General features: G+C 53.2%; 2 protein-coding genes across 3 annotated transcripts; both read left to right on the forward strand.

Annotated features, from left to right (window-relative positions):
* LOC133056108 (primary amine oxidase, lung isozyme-like) lies at window positions 1-4,120 on the forward strand. Of its 2 annotated transcripts, none has more exons than XM_061141216.1 (4): window positions 1-1,896; window positions 2,090-2,375; window positions 2,748-2,877; window positions 3,602-4,120. In XM_061141216.1, exons 1-4 carry the CDS (start codon window positions 249-251, stop codon window positions 3,872-3,874), a joined length of 2,337 nt encoding a protein of 778 aa, XP_060997199.1. In that variant the 5' UTR covers window positions 1-248; the 3' UTR covers window positions 3,875-4,120. The 2 variants fall into 2 exon arrangements, with proteins under 2 accessions (XP_060997199.1, XP_060997200.1); XM_061141217.1 differs by having other exon boundaries at window positions 2,090-2,316; window positions 2,755-2,877.
* Window positions 4,121-11,343: 7,223 nt separating this feature from the next.
* LOC133056109 (primary amine oxidase, liver isozyme) lies at window positions 11,344-14,961 on the forward strand. The gene is made up of 4 exons (XM_061141218.1): window positions 11,344-12,940; window positions 13,154-13,439; window positions 13,839-13,968; window positions 14,686-14,961. Exons 1-4 carry the CDS (start codon window positions 11,344-11,346, stop codon window positions 14,959-14,961), a joined length of 2,289 nt encoding a protein of 762 aa, XP_060997201.1.
* The last annotated feature ends 1,707 nt before the right edge of the window (window positions 14,962-16,668 follow it).

The following is a 16,668-nucleotide window of genomic DNA, read 5'->3' on the forward strand; positions in this document are numbered from 1 at the left end:
TGACTGTTTGATTTGAAGCAGGAAGACAGAGGGTGACATGGCCACATAAAATTCATTTTGTAACCTCAGCTGCATCTTCTGAGCCTGGCCTGATCACTGCCCCACCTCAACCGCCAACCACTGCCAACCCTCTCTTCCTGGCAGCTTGTCTTTAGTGTATATAACGCGTTGACCTGAAGCACAAGTCAAAGACAGGAACCTACAGGTACTGAAGGAGGCATTGTGCACTCAGTTCTGTCGGTCTGTCCATGATGCATGCTGCATTCCAAATCAAGAGCCTGAAGACAGCCAGAGCTTTAGTGATGTTCTTCATTTTTCTGTCCTTGTGGGCCCTTCTGGTGATGGGCAGGGAGGAAGGTGGTACTGGGAATGAGGAAGGAGTTGGGAAGCAATGTCATCACAGCCTGCCTCCATGCTGCCCCTCTGGATCCCCCAGTGCCCAGCCCTGGACACAGCCTGACCAGAGCCAGCTGTTTGCAGACCTGAGCCGAGAAGAGCTGACAGCTGTGATGAGCTTCCTGACCCAGAAGCTGGGGCCAGACCTGGTGGATGCAGCCCAGGCCCGACCCTCAGACAACTGCGTCTTCTCAGTAGAACTGCAGCTGCCCCCCAAGGCTGCAGCCCTGGCCCACCTGGACAGGGGGAGCCCCCCACCTGCCCGGGAGGCACTGGCCATTGTCTTCTTTGGCGGACAACCCCAGCCCAATGTGACTGAGCTGGTGGTGGGGCCGCTGCCCCAGCCCTCCTACATGCGGGATGTGACCATGGAGCGTCATGGGGGTCCCCTCCCATATTACCGACGCCCTGTGCTTCTCCGAGAGTACCTGGACATAGACCAGATGATCTTTGACAGAGAGCTGCCCCAGGCTGCTGGTGTCCTCCAGCACTGCTGCTCCTACAAACAAGGAGGAAGGAACCTAGTGATCTTGACCACAGCTCCCCGTGGCGTGCAATCAGGGGACAGGACCACCTGGTTTGGCCTCTACTACAACATTTCAGGATTTGGGGTCTACCTGCACCCTGTGGGGTTGGAGCTGCTGGTAGATCACAAGGCTCTGGACCCTGCCCAGTGGACTATCCAGAAGGTGTTCTTTCAAGGTCACTACTATGAGAGTCTGGCCCAGCTGGAGGAGCAGTTTGAGGCTGGCCAGGTGAATGTGGTGGTGATCCCAGACAATGGCACAGGTGGGTCCTGGTCTCTGAAGTCCCAGGTGCCCCCGGGTCCGGCTCCTCCTCTACAGTTCCATCCTCAGGGCCCCCGCTTCAGTGTCCAGGGCAGTCGAGTGGCCTCCTCATTGTGGACTTTCTCCTTTGGCCTCGGAGCTTTCAGTGGTCCTAGGATCTTTGACATTCGATTCCAGGGAGAACGGCTGGCTTATGAGATCAGCCTGCAAGAGGCCCTGGTTGTCTATGGTGGGAATACCCCAGTAGGAATTGTGAACCGCTATATGGATCGAAGCTTTGGCATGGGCAAGTTCGCCACGCCCCTGACCCGCGGCGTCGACTGCCCCTATCTGGCCACCTATGTGGACTGGCACTTCCTTCTGGAGTCCCAAGCCCCCAGGACCCTACATGATGCCTTTTGTGTGTTTGAGCAGAACAAGGGCCTGCCCCTGAGGCGACACCACTCAGATGTGTTTTCTCACTATTTTGGGGGTCTTGTGGAGACAGTGCTAGTCTTCAGGTCTGTTTCAGCTTTGCTCAACTATGACTATGTGTGGGATGTGATCTTTCACTCCAATGGGGCCATTACAGTCAAATTGCATGCCACGGGCTTCATCAGCTCAGTGTTCCACTTTGGTGCTGCCAGACGCTACGGAAACCAGGTTCGGGAGAACACACTGGGCACTGTGCACACTCACAGTGCACACTACAAGGTGGATCTGGATGTGGGAGGTAAGACACCCTGGAGAGGTAAGGTTTGAAGATGGAGGACATCTTTGGGTGAGAGATGGGAAGCAAGGGACACACTCAGTCTGGCGTTGTCTTTGGCTCCTACTCTGAAGCCAGGCACAGGCAGACTCCCAGGGGGCAGGGCAGCCACCTGACTAACTCTTGCTCCTCCCTTCTCCCCGCTCCATTCCCACAGGACTGGAGAACTGGGTCTGGGCTGAGGACATGACTTTTGCCCCCACGGCGATACCCTGGAGCCCGGAGCACCAGACACAGAGGCTGCAGGTGACACGGAAGCAGCTGGAGACGGAGGAGCAGGCCGCCTTCCCCCTGGGAGGGGCCTCCCCTCGCCACCTGTACCTGGCCTGCAAGCAGAACAACAAGTGGGGGCACCCTCGGGGCTACCGCATCCAGATGATCGGCGTCCCTGGGGAGCCACTGCCCCAGAACAGCCCTTTGGAGAGAGCCGTCAGCTGGGGGAGGTAGGTGGGGTGCATTGTTGGAGGGGGTGGTTGCAATGAGAAGAGTGTTGGGAGGGGCATTTGGGAACCCAGTTCAAACTGTTCACAAAGCGAGGTAAGAGCCTAAGACATATTTACTGGTTATCAAAAGGACAGCAACGAATACACACCGCCCATGTGAGAAAAGTCTTTTAAATTTTGGTGGAGCCATGTTGTGAAATTGAAAGGGATATACAGGTAAATATGGAAGGTGTTGGGCCACCCACTAGGGTGACATCGAGTGACCATAGATGAGATGGGAAACCTAACGTCCATGGGCTCAGCTCCCTTCCATGATGATCAGGCAGCAGGAGAGGGACAGTGACCATGGACCCCTGACCAGAGCATCTCTAGGTACCAGCTGGCCGTGACCCAGAGGAAGGAGACAGAGCCCAGCAGCACCAGCATCTTCAATCAGAATGACCCCTGGACTCCCACCGTGGACTTTGCTGACTTCATCAACAATGAGACCATTGCTGGAAAGGTCAGCTGACTGCGGGAGATGAGGGAGGGGCGGTGGACACAGAGATCAGCCCCACCTTCTCTTGCGGTGGGGCCCCAAAAACCTGTGATCACCTGAAGGGTTAGAGCTGACTCCTGCTTCTGTGCTTTTGTGGATCTGCTCACTACTTGTGGAGGGAAACTTCCTTTTCTGGGAGTTCATCTGCAGATCCTGGCTAAGGTTCCAGTCTTTCCTCGAGAGACAGCAGTGCTCTCAGTCTCAGCTCTGTGGACTGAGTCCTCTAAGGGCCCCAGGATCCAGAAGGGCTGGAATGAGCAGGGAAGATCACATCTCTTATACCTAAAGCTTCATTTCTGTCTTCACCGCAAAAGGATTAATTTCTAAATGTCAGCCTTTTCTGTCAGCCACAGTCCTTCATTCTCCTCCTCTCAGTTACTGTTTGTGAACTCCCGCAGTTTCAGGGGGGGTCCTGAAGTAGCCTGTGGGTGTCATCATTTCTCTTGGGATGGGTAGGCTAATGGCGAGGGAAATGTCACAGATGGCAGCTGCAGGCTAGGATAGTGGAGCCTGGTGTTGCTCCTAATATGAAGTTGATTCTTTATGCTTTGACTTCTGGGGTACTATGAAAAAGCATATAGATGTTAAAACCCTCTTGAGTGATGGTGGGTTCCCAAAGTGAATCCTGCGGGAGGCAGAGTTGTCCTAGCAGCATCAGGCCTCATGACCCTCTTTCTTCTCCCGCTAGGACTTGGTGGCCTGGGTGACAACCGGTTTCCTGCACATCCCACATGCAGAGGACATTCCCAACACCGTGACAGTGGGGAACAGTGTTGGGTTCATTCTGAGACCCTACAACTTCTTTGACGAGGACCCCTCCATCAATTCTGCTGACTCCATCTACTTCCGGGAAGACCAGGATGCTGGGTCCTGTGAGGTCAACTCCCTGGCTTGCTTGCCCCAGGTTGCTGCCTGTGCCCCTGACCTCCCTGCCTTCTCCCATGGGGGCTTCTCCCCCTAGGTGTTCCCTGGGATGGGGAAGGTGGCTGGGGCCCCATGGCCAGGGAATGTGGGGAGAAGAAGGGCTGGGAGCTGGGGAGTCTGTGCCCTCGTCTTCCTCTTCACCCTCCAGGGTCCTTTCCCTTGCCTTCCCCTCCCTGCTGGGAGCATCCTGAGTCTCTGCTGCCTGAGACAGGGGCTTCTCAGCTCTGTGGACCCCAAGCTGCTGGGTTCCTGTCACGGAGAGGAGAGGAATGGCCCGTGGGGAGTCTGGAATGATTATTAAACCTTTCCAATCGCCTCCTGGTTTTTGTGTGTTTTGTTTTTTTTCCTTTTGTCTTTGGTTTCCTGCACTCTCAAAGCTTTTTAGGCCATGCCAGGTCTCTCCTGAGACTCCCCAGTCCTCACGTGGGAGAGGTGGATGGTGGCTCTCTAAGGGGGTGGCCGCCAACAGGATTCCTGCCAGGATTGTGAAGCCAGCAGTCCAGTTGGAAGGGGCTCTTTGGCCCTTGTTTCCTCTCATCCTGGTCCTCCTTCTTCTGTTCCTTCTTGCCCTGCCTCCTCCTGTTCTTACCTATTCTTATATCTTGGTATTTACCTCCTGGACCTCAGCGGATGTTCCTCAGCTCTCATTTTTCAACTCTGGTCTCCTTTTCTGACTCTAGGCCTGTGGAAGTCTGAAAATGCAAGGGACATCTAGCTTGAGAGGACAGTTCCCATCTGTCTCCCTGTGTCTGGAGGCTGCCCCTTTCCCAGTCTGGGGACAGTGTGTTTGTATAGGCCTGTCTTGCATCCTCTTGCAGGGGTGGTCATGGAGACAGCAGCAGCTCGAGGTAGCCCTTGAGGTGGATTTGTGGGTGCAGTGGTCATGAGGAGTGGTCATTTTGTGCCAGGTCTCTGTGACCTGTGTCCTCTGCACAATGCAGTAGCCAGTAGGGGAGGTTGGGTGGGCACCTAGGGAGAGAGGCAAGAAGACCTGTCGTGGAGCCAGGGGTTGTCCAATCACGTGTGACCATGCAAAGAAGCCAGGGCCTCTGGGGGTGGAGCCTCCCCCACAGGCTGTTCCTCGGGAGATGTGGATGGAATAGGTCTGGATCCAGGGTCTGTCTACAAATATCCAGAGATTGTAAATATAGAACTGCCTTTCCTAGAAGATTCATTAACTAAATTCTAAAACAGTCTTACAAAGCAATATTATATAGCTATAAAACCAATCATATTTCTTTCTAGAAATTAATCTTCTAAAGAGCAAGGCAAGGTACAGAAGTGTGTATAGGGCATCACCTTTTGTGTTCTAAAGGAAAGTTCATATAAATACATATTTACATACCTTATAGATACATATTCAGAAGACATGGGTGTCACTGGTTGCCTCTGGAGGGCATCCAGGTAGAAGGGACTCAAGAGGGGGGACTTAGTAGTATAAACCTTTTTAAAAACTTTGACCCATATGACTGTATTACCTATTCATTTATTATTATTCAAATAATAAATGGTCCCATATAAGACCTGACTTCATCCTTTAAACTATGAATAAGTTGTCTTTTCAGATAGGGTAGAATGGGGAAGGATAAATTGTGTTGAGAGATGAGCCCAGGGACTCTTTTTCTCCAACTTATGAGACCCAAAGAAATAGGTGTGGTCTCTGGTGACCCTTTGCCTCCTCTTGTCTGTACATCTCCAAGGAAAACGTTAAACCTCAGTCAGTCTGTCTTTGACTGTCTATGGCTCACTCTCCCTGTCTGTCTCTCTTCAGAGAGGGAGAATGAGAAGCAATGGGGAGGGGTGACCTCTACCTGCTGGAAGCCCATGCAGGGCTAGGGGGTGAAGGACAGGAAACAGATTTCAGATGCTGCTCAGATTCTGACCTGAGGGAGTCACACCCAGGGAGCACACACAGCACAGAAGCTTCTGGTCCTTTCTGTATTGCTCCAAGCCCAGGTTCATTGCTGGGTCAACAGTGGGTGGAGATGAATCAGTGAGCTGGAGAGAAGCTAGATTTCAAAGAACTGGGAGAAAGATCTCAGTCAGGAGAGAGTGTGGAGGGTGGATGAATTTATAACACGACCCAAGGTGGAAGTCAGAGTGGCAGAGGACAGAGGCTGCGGAAAAGGAGCAGTTAAAGACTGAGACAGAGGAGAAAATGGGTTTTGTGGCTGCTGTGGCTCTGATTCTGACTTGACGCCTTTTCTTTCTCTGACCTGAGTCATTGAACTTCTCCATAAGATGTATATGCTGTTGTCTCCACCTCCTTCTGGCTCCTTTTAATGGTCAGTTGCAAGATATTCAGTGCTGGAGGGAAAGGAATAAGGGAATTATTTCTTTCGGAATAAAGGAATGTGGTGTCAATCCGCTCTCCTACCCGAGCAGAATAACTTGCAAGTCATTGCCTTGAAACCATGTCCAGACCAAGGCAATGAGGGTTTATAAATGGTGAGTGTGCATGTGAGTGTGTGTGGATGCTCCATCCCAGCTTTGATGTGGAACAGGGACTATAGTTGTGTCTCTCTACAGCTGGTCTAGAGATGACACCCCTTGCCCAGGCCTCAGTGGACATGTAGATCGAGAGCTTCTCAGCCTGCTGAGGTCAGGAGGCCTGCAAGGTGGACCTCCAGCCGTACATCCCACAAACTCTCTCCTTAATATCTTGAGGCTGGCTGGATGTTAGCCTCAAACACATGGTCAAGCCCAGGAGGAAAGGGTAACCCAGGATGTCAGGTTCTGAAAGAACCTAAGGGCATAATCTTTTGGGCTTGGGCCCATTGCCCTTGAGGACCTGAACTAGGGGACACCCAAGATGTCCTTACAGGAGGGGCATAACTGGGAATCCAGGAATGGAGACACAGACAAACCCTGTGAGCAGCAGAAGCTGTGTCCTCCTGCCTTGGCTCTCCTCCTGCAACCCCTAGGCAGGGCTCCCTCTGCCAGTGCAGGAGTAGGATTCCCACTGTGAACTTCCCCACTGGGGAAGTTCAACAAAGACTTCCCCAGTGCCTCCTGTGTGCCAGGCACCTTGGGAGGCACCAGGGTACATTATGGAGTAAGACACAATGTCGCCGCCAGGGGTGACAGGGGCAAGTCAAGAGTCAAACATCAGGGAGTTTTCCAGGGGAGGTGTGAGGAGGACAAAGCAGGGGTTCCTAACCCGGACTTAGGGACTGGAGAAGGCTTCCTGAGGGACGTGATGTCTAAGCTGATGGGTAGAGCTGGCCACAGGAGAAGGAATTGAGTAGTGACAAGTTTCCAGGAAGAGAGAACAACATGTTCCAAGGCCGGGAAGTGACAAGGTAACACCGTCCAAGTCCCCAAGTTCACTGACAGGTGTGTGGGCTGAGAGCAGAGCCTGGAGGGCCGCAGGGGCAGAGCAGCCAGGTGCTTGCAATCCACGGTTACCCTAAGGGAAATGGGGAGCCATGGAAGGATTCTCAGCAAGGGAGTGCCAGGGGGAGAGTTTCCTTTGCCCCTCCTGCAGTGGGGCCCAGTGTGTAAAGCACTGGACCACCAGGGAAGTCCCAGAGCATCACTATTTTAATGAACACTTAACACTTGGGAAAGTCAGTGGCTGGTTAAAGTAAAATCCTAGCCCAAAATAGTTCCCTTGGTCCTTTGTGCACTGATGGGATAATTGCTTAGATGACCCTTGTAAACTTTATACAGAGGATGGTGGGATGGGAGAGAATGAAATTCTAACAGCAACAAAAAAAGGTTTCTTGGCTCTCCCTGACAGCTTCTTTGACTGGACTTGGCAGTGAAAATGGCAAAATTTTCATTATTTCTACAGACTCTACTTGTTGTAAGGGAAACCCACCCCTGCTGGCCCCCTCCAGAAGGTTCTCTCTCAGTTGTCCACTCCTCTCTCTGAACTTTAAATCTCTCCCTTTTAACTGGCTCTGACTCAACTCGCTAAGTCGATGCCAGGGCCCAGCCGCTCCTAGGGGTGTCTTCCCTGGGTCTGTTCCTTCCAGGTGCCATCCTCCAAAGAGAGCTCTACCTTTCCAGGGTCAGCTTCCTTCCCCTGAGTCCCTCCTCATCCCATTCCCTCCCTCTGCTGATGCAGAAACCACACGCCCTTCCAGCCGCTACTTCTGGACCTCTGGGTGGCCTTGGTCCTCTCTGACTAGTCCCTACTGAAAACTCTCGCCTGTTGTGACCTCCTCACATGCTGACCCCTCCGAGGGCATGCCGGCTGCTTCTCAGGCTCCTGTGCCGGCTCCTTTCCTTCTGCTCCGCCAACCAGCTCGCTCAGGCCCACACTTGAGCGTTTTCTGGCCTTTGGCCCCGGCCCTCCTCTCTCCCCTCTGCACAGTCCTCCATGGATGATCGCAGGCTCTCCTATCTTTAATGATTACTACTTGTTGTTCGACCTAAATCTCAATTTCTAGCCTAGACACTGTTCTTCCATCCCTGGAAACCCATAGAGACAATGGTCCTTTTTCTGGGCATCTATGCCTGGGCTTCCCAGGAGCACCTCAACTTCAAACTTATTGGTTTCCCCCCTTAACCTTGCTATTTTTCTTGTAGGTCCTTCTGACGAGGAAAGCCCCTGCTCACTCAAGTCACTCGTTGGAGGAAATTCCTTGGCAGTCCAGTGGTTAGGGCTCCTCCCATCCCCTGCAGCCGTCACAGAGTCCATGCATGGTTGGGGAAGTAAGATCTTATAACTTGCACTGTGGGACCAAAAAAAGAAAAGTCCATAAATTACCAAGTCACCGAATGGAACTGTGTCTTTGTGTGGCCTAAGTCGCTGTGCTCTTTCTCACCCACCCACCCAGCCAATCAGACACCGAGTCCTGTCAACTCCACCCACCACACTGCTCAGACCCTCCCTTCTCTTGTCCTCCAGGTCACTGGCCTCAGTCTGGCCCTTTGCCTCCCGTCCAGTGTCATGGTCCCTGTCTGTCCCACATCCAAGCCCTGCTCGGAACCACAGCCAGAGCCGTGTCCCCAGATTGCAGATCGGAGTGGAGTGACCTACGTGTCCTTCTGCTGCTGGACCGGGCCTCAGAGAGAAGCTCAGGTCAGTCACCGCCTCCTGGGGCCCAGATCTGGGGGCTGGAGATGGGCTCTGGGTCCGAGGAATCAACTTACTTTGAGCATAGTCACAGAGGCTGGGGCCAAGTTTGTCCAAAGGCACACATAAGATCCAGTGGGGGGAACAGGAGGTGTGGTCCTGTTTCCTGAGTAATTCTCCAAATGAGACTCCTTTTTTGTTTTAGGATGGCTGACACGATGATTGTGAAGCCTATGATGAAAGGACATCAGAGGAAGCAATGTGTCAGCAGGACACTTAGAGAAGATGGGCAGGGGGCACCTTCTTCTGTACCAATTCCTATCCAGGTCAGGCAAAATCTCTCCCTCCCGCTCCCTGATCATTACACACCTTCCCTAGGAGACCTGGGATACCCCAGCAGAGTGGCTTTTCTTGACCTCTGCTTGGTCACACTGGTTGGGATTACTTTTACCAAGCACAGGGAAAGCATTATCCATCCTCTTGATAATGCGTTCTTACCAAGGAGAAGAGGCCATCATTTACAAAAGGATCCAGGATGAAGTTCGTGGCCGGAAAGCCTGACCTTGTGGCCAGGGCTGGGTGTGACCTTAGATTCTGCTCCTCTAATTACAAAGTTCGCATGAACTGTTTCAATTTCAGAGACTGGGGCTGAAGACCCTTGAGTGGGGTGCTTGCACTGGCACGTGGACAAATGTCTCCTCAAGCAACAGAATACAGGGAAACTTTAAGACATTAAAGATACTGGCATGGACCAGCAGTTGGAGCTATCATGAACCGTAAGATACAAAAAGAGCACAAGTGTACTGCCACTTCTGAGTTGCCAAAAGAAAAAGCAGTGTATTGGGCACGATCCCTGCCCACAGCACCACTAGCAGTTGGACAGACCACCTAAGCCAGCCCTGGGGGCCCGCTCAGCGGATCTGCCCCTGCTCTTACTCCACTGAAGGAACCAGTCCACGGAGGGCAAGCAAGGGAACCTGTGTTTTGTTCTTGCTCTTTCCTACAGCAGCTTGAGTACCAATTAAGTCTCACTTGATTTACTTCACCGACCTCTTATCAATTCTATTGATGCAAGACTCCAAGGACCAAGGTTGCTAACAAAATGACCCTCATGTGGAATTTCCATATCAAAATAGAGCTGGTTGCAGAAGCAGCTGGTATCTGGAGAACCTGAACTTTCTGGGGTTCATTTCCCTGGTAACACATATTCCCAGATTTCTGTCTTTCTGCAGTGCCTACTTTGTTTATGACCCACACACCGCACAAGCCATCCTGACCTGGTCTCTTTTGCTGTCCCACCGACTCCTGTCGCCACCTCACACCCAGTATGCTGACCTTGGCCATTTCCTGCCCATGCCCAGGCTGTTTCAAGTTCTGTACCTTTGCACCTTCTGATCCTTTTGACTGGAACGTACTGTCCATTCTCCTCCAGGTGACCTGCAAGGTCATCTAAGGAGCCTTTTGGGGGAAGTGTTCTTGGGCGTGTGCAGTTTGGAAAGGCTTCTCCCCCAGGTCCCCAGGGAAGCACGTCCCATCTCTGGGACCCTCAGGTCTCCTGGTCCTGTCAGGGCCTGGCTGCACAGAAGATGGTGTCTCCCCCACATCACCTGCCTGAGAATGGAGGTAGCTTTGTTCCCTGCCTCTGCAGTATTCTGGAAAGGGTTTCCTGGGGATGAGGCTTGTGGACACCTGGGTTAAGTTCACAGTCAGGGTTCCAGACACGGTGACCTGTGATGGTCCATCGATCCTGCTCATGGGGTCAGGAGGGGGTCTTTCTTACACTGACTGCTCCCCCCACTGCATGCTCCCCTCCAGTGACTCAGGGAGCTCAGCCCTTCAGTCCCCCAGCTCCTCCCTGGTGCTTTGGGTTCTCAGCATGACTCTGCAGGCTCCTGTGGGTGCCTGTAGGATTCTGGTTGATGGGGGAGCAGAGGACAGTGATGAGTGCTTCCCAGACTGGAGGAAGGAAGGAGCAAATCCTCTGGAGGGTTGTGCTCAGGTGTGTTTTGCTTGCAGCCAGGTAGCCAGGAGAAAGTTAGGGCCTGGAACAGGAAGGAAGGGCCCAAGGACAGTCCCTTTCTGTCTCCGTCACATCTTCCTCTCCTCCCTCCAGCTGTGTCTCCCAAACCCAGCCCTCCTCCACTTTACCCCAACTTTGAACCTGAGTGTTTGATTTGGAACACGAAGACAGAGGGCCAGTTAAAATGACGTGGGCCAGTTAAAATGCAGATTCCTACCTCAGCCCTATTTCCCAAACTGAGTTAACCATGGCCCCCACCCCACCCTCCACTCCCTGCCAACCCTCTGCCCTTGGCTGCTTGTCTTGAATGTACCCATCACGCCATCGCCCAGAAGCGCCACCCAGAGACAGGACCTTCCAGACACTAAGGAGGCATCGTCCACTTTGTTCTGTCTGTCCGTGTGTCTGTCTTGCATGCTGCATTCTGATTCAAGAGCCTGAAGAGTCAGGAGTTTTAGCGATGCTCATCTTCTTTTTTCTGTCCTTGTGGACTCTTCTGGTGATGGGCAGGGAGAAAGGTGGTGCTGGGAGTGAGAAGGGAATTGGAAAGCAATGTCATTCCAGCCTGCCTCCCCACTGCCCCTCCAGATCCTCCAGCGCCCAGCCCTGGACACAGCCAAACCAGAGCCAGCTGTTTGCAGACCTGAGCCGAGAAGAGCTGACAGCTGTGATGAGCTTCCTGACCCAGAAGCTGGGGCCAGACCTGGTGGATGCAGCCCAGGCCCGACCCTCAGACAACTGCATCTTCTCAGTAGAACTGCAGCTGCCCCCCAAGGCTGCAGCCCTGGCCCACCTGGACAGGGGGAGCCCCCCACCTGCCCGGGAGGCACTGGCCATTGTCTTCTTTGGCGGACAACCCCAGCCCAATGTGACTGAGCTGGTGGTGGGGCCGCTGCCCCAGCCTTCCTACATGCGGGATGTGACCGTGGAGCGTCATGGTGGCCCCCTCCCGTATTACCGACGCCCTGTGCTTCTCCGAGAGTACCTGGACATAGACCAGATGATTCTTGACAGAGAGCTGCCCCAGGCTGCTGGTGTCCTCTACCACTGCTGCTCCTACAAACAAGGAGGACATAAACTGTTGACCATGAACTCAGCTCCCCGTGGATTACAATCAGGTGATAGGTCCACCTGGTTTGGCATCTACTATAATATCACAAAGGGTGGGCCTTACCTGCACCCCGTGGGGTTGGAGCTGCTGGTAGATCACAAGGCTCTGGACCCTGCCCAGTGGACCATCCAGAAGGTGTTCTTTCAAGGCCGCTACTATGAGAGTCTGGCCCAGCTGGAGGAGCAGTTTGAGGCTGGCCAGGTGAATGTGGTGGTGATCCCAGACAATGGCACAGGTGGGTTCTGGTCTCTGAAGTCCCAGGTGCCCCCGGGTCCAGCTCCACCTCTACAGTTCCATCCTCAGGGCGCTCGCTTCAGTGTCCAGGGCAGTCGAGTGGCCTCCTCATTGTGGACTTTCTCCTTTGGCCTCGGAGCTTTCAGTGGTCCTAGGATCTTTGACGTTCGATTCCAGGGAGAACGGCTGGCTTATGAGATCAGCCTACAAGAGGCTGGCGCTGTCTATGGTGGGAATACCCCAGCAGCAATGCTTACTCGCTATACGGATAGTGGCTTTGGCATGGGTTACTTCGGCACACCCCTGATTCGTGGGGTAGACTGCCCCTATCTGGCCACCTACATGGACTGGCACTTCGTTGTGGAGTCCCAAGCCCCCAAGACACTACATGATGCCTTTTGTGTGTTTGAGCAGAACAAGGGCCTGCCCCTGAGGCGACACCACTCAGATTTTCTTTCCCACTATTTTGGGGGCGTTGTGGAGACAGTGCTGGTCTTCAGGTCTGTGTCCACGATGCTCAACTACGACTATGTGTGGGATATGGTCTTCCACCCCAATGGGGCCATAGAAGTCAAATTACATGCCACGGGCTACATCAGCTCAGCATTCCTCTTTGGTGCTGCCCGAAGATACGGAAACCAGGTTGGGGAACACACGCTGGGCACTGTCCACACCCACAGTGCCCACTACAAGGTGGATCTGGATGTCGGAGGTAAGACACCCTAGGGGAGGCAACGATTCCAGTAGAGGGGGCTCAACGACTGGGGACATCTTCGGGTGAGAGGGGAGGGAAGCAGGGGACACACTCAGTTGGTCTTCTTTTTGGCCCCCACTCTGAAGTCAGGTGCAGGCAGAGTCCAGAGTGGACAGGGCAGCTGCCTGACCAGGCCTCCCTCTCCCCTCACCTTTTGCCCCTCCCCCCCAGGACTGGAAAACTGGGTCTGGGCTGAGGACATGGCTTTTGTCCCCATGGCGGTACCCTGGAGCCCTGAGCACCAGATACAGAGCCTGCAGGTGACCCGGAAGCAGCTGGAGACAGAGGAGCAGGCCGCCTTCCCCCTGGGAGAGTCCTCCCCTCGCTATCTGTACCTGGCCAGCAAGCAGAACAACAAGTGGGGGCACCCTCGGGGCTACCGCATCCAGACGGTCAGCTTTGCTGGGGGGCCACTGCCCCAGAACAGCTCCATGGGGAGAGCCTTCAGCTGGGGAAGGTAGGTGGGGTGTGTTGTTGGAGGGGGCTGGATGAGATGAGAAGAGCATGTTGGGAGGGGCAATTGGGAACCCAGTTCAAATTCTATACCAGGTGAGCTAAGAGCACAAAACTTATTTCTTGGATATCAAAAGGCCAACAGTGGATACACAGCCCCCTGGGAATGCTAGAGCCCGCATGGGAAAAGTCTTCTCTGTTTTGGTTGGGGTATGCTGTGAAATTGCAAGGGATCGACAGGTAGACTTGAAAAGATGCTGAGCTACTGACAACTTCTAGGGTGACATTGAGTGACTGTAGATGAGAGGGGAAACCTGAGGTCCATGGGCTTGGCCCCCTTCCATGATGATCAGGCAGCAGGAGAGGGACAGTTACCATGGACCCCTGACCAGAGCATCTCTAGGTACCAGCTGGCCGTGACCCAGAGGAAGGAGACAGAGCCCAGCAGCTCCAGCGTCTTCAATCAGAATGACCCCTGGACTCCCACCGTGGACTTTGCTGACTTCATCAACAATGAAACCATTGCTGGAAAGGTCAGCTGACTGCGGGAGAAGAGGGAAGGGTTGGGGGACACAAAGATCAGCCCAACCTTCCTTTGCGGTGGGGGCTGAAACCCCGTGATCACCTCAAAGGCTGAGCTGACTCCTGCCTTCTGTGCTTTTGTGGATCTGCTCATTACTTGTGGAGGGAAACTTCCTAAGCTGGGAGTTCATCTGCAGACCCTCAAGAGGCAACAGCCCTCTTAGTCTCAGTCTCAGCTCTGTGGACTGAGTCCTTTAAGGGCTGCAGGATTCAGGAGGGCTCGAGTGACCACGGAAGATAACATCGCTTATATCAACATCTCTGTTTTTGGCTTCACACTAAAGATTAATTGCTAAATGTCAGCCTTTTCTGCCTCTCAATGCCTGATCTTCCCTCTTCCATTCTCCTTCTCTCAGTTACAGTTTGGGAATACTCCCAGAGTCAGGGGAGGTACTGAAGCAACCTGAAGGTTGCATTATTCCCCTCAGATGCATAGACTGATGGTGATGTGATAGGGAAAGTCAGAGGTCGAGACTTTAGGCTAGCAAGGAGCTCTGGTATTGCTCCCAATGTGAAATCGATTCTTTATGCTTTGATTTCTGGGCTAGTAGGAAAACATTAAAGACTTAAAACTCTCTTGTTCGAAGCTAGGCTCCCAAAGTGAAGCCCAGGGGAGGCAATTGACCTTAGCAGTGCCAGGAGTCTTGACTCTCTTTCTACCCCGCTAGGACTTGGTGGCCTGGGTGACAGTCGGTTTCCTGCACATCCCACACGCAGAGGACATTCCCAACACCGTGACAGTGGGGAATGGTGTGGGCTTCTTCCTGCGACCCTACAACTTCTTTGACCAGGAGCCCTCCATGGATTCTGCTGACTCCATCTACTTCCGGGAAGACCAGGATGCTGGGTCCTGTGAGGTCAACTCCCTGGCTTGCCTGCCCCAGGTTGCTGCCTGTGCCCCTGACCTCCCTGCCTTCTCCCATGGGGGCTTCCCTGAGTACTAGGTGGTCCTTGGGGTGAGGAATGTGTCTAGGACCCAAAGACAAGGGAGTGTGGAGAGGGGAGGGGCTGGGCACTGAGTTTCTCCCAGCTCCCACCCCAGGTTCCTCCCTCTCCCGTCTTCTGCTCTTGCCTCCTCATCCCTCCTGGGAGTATCCATAGCCTGTGCTGCCTGACCCATGGGCTTCTCAACTCTGTTGACTCCAGACCTGCTGCATTCCTATCGCAGAGAGAAGATAAATGGCCAACTGGAAGTCTAGAGTGATGATTAAACCTTTCTAGAAGACTTAACTTTGGCAATTTTTTTTGTTTGTTTTCTACTTATTTTGCCTTCTGGGTTTCTCAAATCTTTTTAGGCCATGCCAGATCTCTTCTGAGATTCCCCAGTCCTCACTTGGGAGGGGAGGATGGGGGCTCTCTATGTGGATGGCCGCCTAGGCGCCCCGGGCAGGGTTCCTGCCAGGTGAATCCAGGAGTCCAGCTGGAAAGAACTCTTTGGCCCATGTTTCCTCTCATTCTAGTCCTCTTTCTCTCTCTCTCTTCCTTCTTGCCTAACCCCCTCCTGTTCTTCAGTTCAGTTCAGTTCAGTCGCTCCATCGTGTCTGACTCCTTGAGACCCCGTGGACGGCAGCACGCCAGGCTTCCCTGTCCACCACCAACTCCTGAAGCTTGCTCAAATTCATGTCCATCAAGTCAGTGATACCATTCAACCATCTCATCCTCTGTCATCCCCTTCTCCTCCTGCCTTCAGTCTTTCCCAGCATCAGGGTCTTTTCCAATGAGTCAGTTCTTTGCATCAGTTGACTAAATAGTGGAGTTTCGGCTTCAGCATCAGTCCTTCCAATGAGATGGTAGGAGGGGTGAAATCACGTTTAGAATCAAACCCCATACCTGCCAGAGACATTCAGAGGGCTCAAACAAAACCTTGTGTGTACCAGGACCCAGGGACCCCACAAGAGACCGAGCCAGACCTCCTGTTCTTACCTGTTCTTATTTTCTGGGATTTCCCTTCCTGCCCTGAGCAGATTTTCCCCAGTTCTCATTTCTCAACTCTGGTGTCCTCTCCTGGCTCCAGGCCTGTGGAAGTCTCAAACTGGAAGGGACATCTAGTTTGAGAAGACAGTCCCCATGTGTCTCCCTGTGTCTGGGAGCTTCCCCTTCCCTCAGTCCTGGGGCAGGGTGTCTCTTCACAGTTCTTTCTGCCCATTTGTATAGATCTGCCTTGGATCTTGCATCCTCTGGTAGAGGATGGTCATGGGGACAGCAGCAGCTCAAGTGTTGTGGGTGCAGTGCTAATGAAGAGTGGTCATTTTATGTCAGGTGTGTGTGTGGCCAGAGCCCTCGGCACTCAGCCGTAGCCAACAGGGAAGGTGGGGCAGGCAGAATGGGAAGACCAGGCACTCACACCATGGGGTGAGGTGCTGCTCAAGCATATGTAAGCATGCAAATAAGCCAGGGTTTCTGGGGGTGGAGCCTCCACACAGGCTGTTCCTATGGACAGCTGGGTGGTGGCAGATTGGATTCGGGCTACCTCTGCAAAGAACCAGAGATGGGAAGCAGTAGAACTCTTGTTCCTAGAAGACTGATGAAATAAATTCTGATACACTCTTAAAAAACAAATCTATGCAGCTGTAAAAGTAATTATATCTCTTTATAGGGAATCATAATCCAGTGAACAAGAGAAGGCACAGAAGTGTGTATAGGACACCTCC

This window comes from Dama dama, chromosome 5 (assembly GCF_033118175.1).
Source record: "Dama dama isolate Ldn47 chromosome 5, ASM3311817v1, whole genome shotgun sequence".
NCBI classification, from domain to species: domain Eukaryota; kingdom Metazoa; phylum Chordata; class Mammalia; order Artiodactyla; family Cervidae; genus Dama; species Dama dama.

Coding starts and splice junctions, on each gene's coding strand:
- LOC133056109 (XM_061141218.1), top strand. CDS start 11,344: ATGCTCATCTTCTTTTTTCTGTCCTTGTGGACTCTTCTGGTGATGGGC. Junction 12,941..13,153: donor GGTGGATCTGGATGTCGGAG/GTAAGACACCCT, acceptor CCTCCCCCCCAG/GACTGGAAAACTGGGTCTGG. Junction 13,440..13,838: donor AGAGCCTTCAGCTGGGGAAG/GTAGGTGGGGTG, acceptor GAGCATCTCTAG/GTACCAGCTGGCCGTGACCC.
- LOC133056108 (XM_061141216.1), top strand. CDS start 249: ATGATGCATGCTGCATTCCAAATCAAGAGCCTGAAGACAGCCAGAGCT. Junction 1,897..2,089: donor GGTGGATCTGGATGTGGGAG/GTAAGACACCCT, acceptor CCATTCCCACAG/GACTGGAGAACTGGGTCTGG. Junction 2,376..2,747: donor AGAGCCGTCAGCTGGGGGAG/GTAGGTGGGGTG, acceptor GAGCATCTCTAG/GTACCAGCTGGCCGTGACCC.